This window comes from Lagopus muta, chromosome 16 (genome assembly GCF_023343835.1).
Source record: "Lagopus muta isolate bLagMut1 chromosome 16, bLagMut1 primary, whole genome shotgun sequence".
In the NCBI taxonomy this organism is placed as follows: Eukaryota; Metazoa; Chordata; class Aves; order Galliformes; family Phasianidae; genus Lagopus; species Lagopus muta.
Window position 1 is genome coordinate 4,342,961 of NC_064448.1, and position 8,070 is coordinate 4,351,030.

Below are 8,070 nucleotides of genomic sequence, written 5' to 3' on the forward strand. Positions count from 1 at the left end.
TGAGAGGAACTTCCAGCTTGCAGCCACTCGGGATGCTGCAAACAGAGCAGGAAGGAAGCTCTGCACACACACAGCCATAGCTCCAACCAGAGCTGGACACAGAGCTGGACAAGCCCCGGGCTGCACTTCCTGCCTGCTCCTGCAGCTGGGAAGCACCGCTTACACCCTGTGACCACACAGAGGCACCATCCGAGATGCAAAGACTTCAGGAAGAAAACCCTGTGTTTATTTCGACCATCTGTCTCAAAGAAAACAGACATTTCTATTGAATTTACATCTTATATGAAGGCTATAAAAAAATCCTTTTTGATCTGAGCTAAACACGAAACTAAAATAGCCCCTTTTGTCTTTAGTTCTCAACTGAGGAACTGAAAGAAAAGAAAGTTTTTGTGTGTGCTGAACCTGTTTCCTTTTTCTATGTTATTTTTATTCAATATTTTCCCTTGATGCCTATCAGCACTCATCTCTGCAGATTTACCAGAGAGCTGACAATTAAGCCCAAAACACTGTACAAAAAGGAAATAAGATTAGCAGACCAGCAAAGCACACGATCCCAGACGTTCTGTTTGCCACGAGCATTACGCCTTTGGTAGATGAAGCTCTTGGTGCCATTTGGATATAATCATAATCACAGAATAAGAAAATGCCCCTTTTCACAGCTCCCTTTCAGAAGGAGTGCTTTGGACAGCAGGGCTGCCTGGAGTCTCACTGCAACACCCCTTGGGGAGATGCTTCCCATCCAAACTCGAGCAGAACTAAACTCTGTTGTGTGCTCCCAGAACAAGCAAGCAAACAAACAAACAGAAAAACCCCAACAAACTTAAACATAACAAATGTCTTTGTTTTTCCCTCCAGTGAACACCTTGGAGTCACTTACGGATGACTGGAATGAAACCAAAGTGCTACTGTCAGCACTGCACCTTTTTTCGTTGTTGTTCAGGAACTTTTTCTGGTACTACAAATTTGTACCCAGCTGGTGTTTTCTATCTACCTTCATTCCCTACGTGAAGATGGTCTGAGGGAGAGATCTGGATAGAAACTCCTCTTCTGTATGGATTCACATTCTGATTCTGTTTTCATCTCCCCACATGTATAATAATAAAGTGAACCTGACCTGCCAGCTCCAAGCACCAAGTCAGTGACCTAGAATGATTCCAGCAGAAGAAACGGAGACCTAACTCAACTTGCAGATCCCCTCAATCCCACTCCTGAAGTATATAATCAGTACAGCCTGTGGGCTGGGTTGCTGGGAAGCAGCACTGCAGAGAAGGACCCAGGTGTCCTGGTGGCCAATGGGTGACCAATGGGTGACCAATGGGTGACCAATGGGTGACCAATTTGTGACCAATGGGTGACCAATGGTTGACCAATGGGTGACCAATTTGTGACCAATGGGTGACCAATGGTTGACCATGAGCCAGCAGTGTGCCCTGGTGGCCAGCGAGGCCAATGGCACCCTGGCACGTGTTAAAAAGCATGGCCAGCAGGGCGTTCTGTGCCACCTGCTCCGGGGAGCCTGCTTGACACGATGCCCAGAGGTCCCTTCCAAGCCCTCCAGTTCTGTGAATGTCATCTCTACACTGCACACAGCCCCCAGCCCTTACCAGCGTGTGCCTCTTCATGTGCTCCCGACGCGTGAACTTCTTCCCGCAGATCTCACAGGGGTAAGGCCGCTCTCCCGTGTGGGACCGCATGTGTCTCTTCAGAATGCACTGATGCATGGCAGAGAAGCTGCAGTATGGGCACTTGAATTTCTTCCTGATCACTGTGAACTCGTTGACTGTAAGAGAGCAAGCGAAACGAGCAGATTACTTTCACAATGTCCCCTCGTGGTCGGTGCTCTGGTTCAGCGTTTCCTGTTAGATCAGATCACTGCGAAATCACACTCTCACCCCTTCACCACCTGCAGTTTTCTAAATCCATGTCCTTATACCATATCATTAATATCCACTGTAGCCGAGAGCTCTGCCTTCATCAGAGCAGCTTTGGAACGAGGCAGAACGCAAACACGAGCAGCCCAACACACACTGCCTAATGCTGGTTAAGGAGCAAACAGCAGGCTGGCAACCTGTTGACAATTCTGATTTACTGTAGGGAATCACCCTCAATACCAGTATGTAAAACCCCAACGCTTGTTTGCAAAGCACCAGCCAGCAGAACCCAGCAGCAGCACCACACTGTGCTGGTATTTGGGGCTGCAAGCAAGTCTCCTGTGTGTGCTCCACTGCTGCTTCAGTGGAAGTGCAATGACTACAGCTTATCCAGCAGAAACAAGAGGTCAGGACTGTCCATGCTCCATTATCCAGCTTCCAACTAGTGCTACCGCAGCACAGATACAGAAATACAGAGGAATGCATTGTGCCAAACTACAGCATGGCCCTGGTGAGCCTCCTTACAAGCCAGCTCTACAAGTCTAAGGCTTTGATGGTTCTTCTCCCCCCCAAATCACATTATACCGAACTGAAAAATGATGAAATTTTATTTGAAGTCGTTCTGACATTGTTGATTCTTTTCTTCTTGTCATCTCCTTAGCAGTGCACAGACAGCAGGCTCGGGGGACGCATCCAGCACTGACAGCCCAGGGGTCCAATTTGCCAGCAGAATGCACACAGCAGCTGTGTTGGTATTTCCTCCTCCAAACACAATGAAGTGCAATATGCAAAATGCAGCAGGTGGAAACAGAGTGTTTGCTGTTCCCCGAGGACATCCACCCACTATAAATTTGGGATAGACCATCCACACAGATATGCCTTTAAATCTCTACAATTCTTACAGTGCTATGGCTTCCTATTCATATGTTAATTTTCACCCATTTTTGTCCTAATTATCACCACTTCTCAAAGCAATCTATCGTTTACATAACAAGGAAGGAAGAAAAAAAGAAAGCAAATTGTAGTTAATCATCATAAGTACGCTGTATCATGTGTGCTAATGGATTTTTATAAATGACAATGACAGGAAAGCAGAGGGAATAAGGCACACGGCAGACCTGCCTGTAGGCATGTGACACACGGAGCAGCGTTTCTGGGTGCCCGCTGAGGTGCTCTGTCCCACAGCAGATCTGACACACCGTGTAATTACCAGAGGCAAGGAGCCCACTTTCTCCTGCAGAAGTCTTGCAGAAGGTTCACAGCGATGGCACAAGGCTATTTGTGACAGATATGTTTGCAGTCTGATCTTGTAACCGTTTGCATTGCAACAGCCACAAAAACAAGTGTCCTCCCTAGGATTGCTATAAACCCACTGCCTGGCAGTCCAGACAGGGGAGGTGGGCTGTAAGCTGATAGAGCAGAGGATGCAATGCCCAATTCTCACTCCACTCTGCAGCACATCCCACTGGTACACCTGAGCAGCTTGCTTTACCCCACTTCAGAAAGAACCAACCCAGAGGTACCTGCAACCAGGGCCAGGATTACACAGCCAAGCGCTTTGGAGAAGGAAATGCTGCAAAAAACCTCCACATCCTCCACCACCAGATTGTACCTCAATGACCAGATGCTCTCGGGGGTTTACCACGAATATCAATCATCCATTTTATGGCTGAGCTACCACAAAAGCTTACGAGGCAGCTGCAAGGCTCAGGTGCCAGCCCCGCATCGGCAGCACGCTGCTCTCACAGCAGTCCTGGACACAGCTTGGTTGTGCAACCACAGCAGTGCCACGGAATCACAGCATAATCGAAGTTGGAGAAGAGCTCTGAGATGCCCCAAGTTCAAGCAAACCCACCTCTCCATGCCCACTGACCACGTTCCTCAGTGCCACATCTCCACAGCTCTGGAACACCTCCAGAGGCAGTGACCCATCAGCCCTGGGCAGCTGTATCACTGCATCACTGCTCTTTGGCAGCCTTGGTTTTATTGAACTAATGGTCACCAGAGAGCCATCATATTTAGCTTTGGATCTTTTTTACACACCTGAAAAATAACAGCACTGTTGGAAAAATAACCATATCAGAAGAGTTTTCTATGCAAACCCAATGGGTGATACCCTATGGAAGACCTCCAAGCTGAAGGCAGGAAGGCAAAGTGAAATACCACTGAAACTGCTGCTGGAGCCAAAGAGCTGGAGGACTGCAAGGAAATAGCTCTGTGCTGAATGAAGCTCTCAAACAATCCGTGAGCGTTTTCATATGCAGTTACAACCTACAAGTAATTGATTCTGCCAACATTTTTAATTAGGAAACTCTCCATTGGACGATCAGATATTGTCTATCAGGAGCAAACATGGCCGTGTGACACACGTGTCACATCACATCCACGGGGACGGTGGCGGGGTTTTCAACACCACCTTTGTCCTTTGGACACACCAGACTTGTGACTGATGTTACAGTGGGACAACATTTGCACACAGGCACACAAAGAACCAGCAGGAAATGCCACTGACCAGAACTCACTGCAATCCTCTGCAGGTGCACAGTCCTGCTGTGCTGCTCCCACATTTCCAGGTGAAACCCATTTTGGCCACAACTTTCTCCTCTTGCTCAGCTTTCCACTACCTCACCTTTCTGCTTACTGAAGAGTAAAGTGAACCATGAGGCAACTAACGAGCTGACAAGGAACTAGAAAAGCCAATGCACTGTGAACTAGACACAACAGCAGAGATGCTGATGAGAACAACTGCACTTAGCTATGCTGCTTCCATTTAACAGCTGCTACAGCCTGGTTTGACAGGTAAATGTATTGCAAAAGACATTCAGTGTTTTTTTTTTAAATAAATAATTTCATTCCACAAAACATGAGTTACAGTAGGATTTCCACCTTTCACTAAGAACCACTCCTGGTTTTCTATGCACACCACTGCTGAGACCTTCTTCACAAGTCCTTCTCAAGTTCCAAAGCATACATTCATCTTGGCTAACATAAATTACATTAAATAAATTAGCTGGAAAATTTGCCCAACCACAGAAAGCCCCAGCCATACCCAGGTATATTTTCTAAGAACTTCTAAAAACTCAAAAATGATATCAAGTATTAAAATACACCAACGCTGTGGCAATTGTCAAGCCCCAAACAATGTTTTGCCTCTCCTTCAGATGAAACAGAAGCCCAGACCTGACAACACCTCACAGTGCAAAGCAGCCCCACACCCCCACAGCTCCTCATTTCAAGCTGAAAAACCCTGAAATGCTCAAATTGTACCACGAACAGAGCATGGGACCAGAACACGGAATACCAAACTCTGCCATTAATTCCACTAACGTGCTCACAGGCTTAGGGATGTCATTTTCTCAGGAAAACATCACCGTTTCTTTTATAAAGCACTTTGAGATCCACTGATGCATAAAGATAAGTGCGCAGGATATCATACCACTAAGGCATCCAAAGTGCCATGATGCAGACTGACCAAGGACATGTCCACACCACAATCACACCATGGTGCAGCTACACGGTGTCTGGCACCAGCACCCAACCTGGTCAGTTTTGAGGAGTTGCTCTACAACCTTACACCTCTTGTAAGGAGACCGTTTGTTTTCCTAGCTCAGCAGCAAGGCCCAGCACACACAGCGGCCGGGCAGCACACCTTGGCATGGCGAGCGAGGTTCTTCTGTGTGCCCAAGCCCTTGCCACAGAGGAGACACACAAAAGCGCGCTCGATCGAGTGCACAGACACAAGGTGCTGGGTTAAGTCTGTCTTGTCACGAAATGGCTCGGTGCAGCTAGGACACTGCATCTTCTTACAGTTGAAGTGGATGGTCTTCTCGTGGCGGTCCATGTTGGACTTGAGCGTGAAGCTGGCGGGGCACTGGGCGCACTGGAAGCGGCCGGGAGGCACGGTGCCCAGCAGGCCGGGCCGTGTACGGGCATCCAGAGGGAGCAGCAGGGAGAGGGCAGCCTCGTGCTGGTAGATGTGCCCGTGGATGTGCTCCTGCAGCTCCTCTGCACGCTCAAAGACCCTCCTGCAGAAGCCGCAGGTCAGTCCCTTGGGCAGGGCTGGGTCTGGGAATGGGCTGTCGTGGGTTACGTCCGTGCCTTCTGACCTCAAACACGCATCTGAAACGGAAACAGACACACGTGTGTACAAATCACTGCTGTTGGGTTAAAATAAAGCTTGTTTCTAAAGCATTTTTACTCTCTGCTTACCTGAGTCAGAGTTATCAAATGGCCAAAGTGCCAGAAACCCATCGTAAGCAGCCTGCAAATGGAAAGCACGCTCAGGTTACGGCATGCCCATAAAGCACCCATCCTCAGTGCTCAGCCCCAGCTGGGCGGAACGAGTTGGTCTGTAAGGCTGTTCTGTCATTCCGTGATGTGATCGGGCCCCATGCTCGCAGCTCACCACTTGTCCTGCCCACATCACCACCCGTACAAAGCTCCCTTTGTCACAGTGAGGTCACCAGGCAGTGCTCTGCGGGGCTGCTGCTTAGGGCAGCCACCAATGCGCCTATTTCAAGCGGTAACCAAGTTCTTGGTGTCCCTCAGCACCTGTAGCTCGCACTCAGACCAGTAGCAGACCCAGGGCACATTGCCACCGAATACAAAAGAAGTGGAAAATTTTCCCTTTGCCCCACGCAGCTGCCTTTCCTTCCATGTAGCAAAGCCCATGCAAAACTCGCTTCCCTTTACGCAATGCTCCCTTGGCATTGCTAATCCACCTTATAAATAAAAGCTGATTTTTTTCCCCGTGTGCAGCGTGGCAGATGGTGGCCCAGCACGGGGCCATGCGGCAGGGCTGCAGGCTGAAGCCCCAGCTCCTTTGCTCTGCTCTGCATGGGGAAAGCTGGGCTGCCACCACATGGGTAGTGCCAAACTACAGAAACTGAGAAATGCCTCAGGAAGGTACGGGTGCCCCATCCATGGAGATGCCCGAGGATGGGTTGCACAGGGCCCTGGGCAGGCTGAGCTGGTGCAGGACCAGCCCATGTAGGGGTGAGAGGGCTGTACGGTCCCTTCCAACCCAACCATAATGTGGTTCTGCAATCTGTAAGGATCATTCCAACTCAACTATTATATCCTATGGCAATTTGCTTCTAACTCTACTTAGATCACTGAAAGAAGCCCATATTCAAACCACCAGAAACGGGCAGCAGAGAGCTGGGAGCTCAGCTACCTTTATGCCATTATTAATGGAAAAGTATGAATAGCTTTTAGAATGCACACTGAGGTTAGGAAGAAGGTGGGATATAAGGGTAGCAACAGCTCTGACCCTAACAGACCTCTAGTTTTAAAATGACCTCTTTTTATTTAGAACAGCTAAGATATTGGTGGTATATTGGCCTCCTGCAATAATCTAAGGGGCCAGAACCACCGTCCCTGCAGGCGTTCAAGCACATGGAGATGTGGCACTGAGGGACACGGCCAGTGGGCATGGTGGGATGGTTTGGGGTTGAACCTGGGGAACTTAGAGCTCTTTTTCAACCTTTATGATTCCGTGATTCTATGCCACGGTCTTTCAAAGCTCTCCTGACTGGAGATAACTGGATTCTATTGACACCTTTGCTTTTCTCCCCATGATCTTACCTGGGTGGAGGAGGGCAGCTCTCCTTTCGCGGTGGCTTCTGGTGACATGTCACCAGAGGAGCAGCTGGCGGGGGGGCTCTGAGTGGCAAGGTGTGCTGCAGGCAGCGGGGGGGACGCAGCTTCCACTTTGCCATCACTTTCGCCCCTGGAACGACTCCAGTTGGTGCCAGGCCCTGGAGAACACAGGAAACGAATCTCACCCGCGTGCACCAGCACCAGCTCAGAGCAGGGACGGGCAGAGACCTCCTGGCACTGGGGGCTCTGCTGGCGGATGGGCGCAGCTCTCAGGGAGCACCGCTGCCAATGCAGCACCGGGAGCTTCACAGAACGCACGCACAGGTGTGGCTGTAACTGAGGTTCCTTGGAAATGGACGCTGGAGCTTTGGACCTCAAAAGTGGAGTTATTTAACGCAGCCTTGATCTCAAAGTGCTTTATAAAAGATGGAAAAATACAGATATATATGGCTTTGACGCTATTCCTAGCAAGCAGGAAATTCCAACAGTTGTACAAAGCGATTCAATCACACCTGACAGTTGTTCCATTCCAAAACCCTGCTGTAGGTGAGCAGGAAACCATTGCTGGTGTGATGGAAGCAGAGCACAACCACCCACT

At 49.3% G+C, this 8,070-nt stretch overlaps 1 protein-coding gene across 7 annotated transcripts in view; it reads right to left on the reverse strand.

Annotated features, from left to right (window-relative positions):
- The window catches only part of ZBTB46 (zinc finger and BTB domain containing 46), a 38,279-nt gene that overhangs the window by 1,771 nt on the left and 28,438 nt on the right, over window positions 1-8,070 (reverse strand). For 4 of the 7 annotated variants that reach the window (XM_048962450.1, XM_048962449.1, XM_048962451.1 and 1 more), the window contains 4 exons: window positions 7,458-7,630; window positions 6,081-6,132; window positions 5,679-5,990; window positions 1,605-1,780 (listed from right to left, as the gene is read on the reverse strand). In XM_048962450.1, the coding sequence (XP_048818407.1) occupies window positions 1,605-1,780; window positions 5,679-5,990; window positions 6,081-6,132; window positions 7,458-7,630 (713 nt within the window). Of the gene's footprint in view, window positions 1-1,604; window positions 1,781-5,678; window positions 5,991-6,080; window positions 6,133-7,457; window positions 7,631-8,070 lie in introns of those variants that run through there. The other 3 variants (XM_048962455.1, XM_048962454.1, XM_048962456.1) reach the window with 2 other exon arrangements.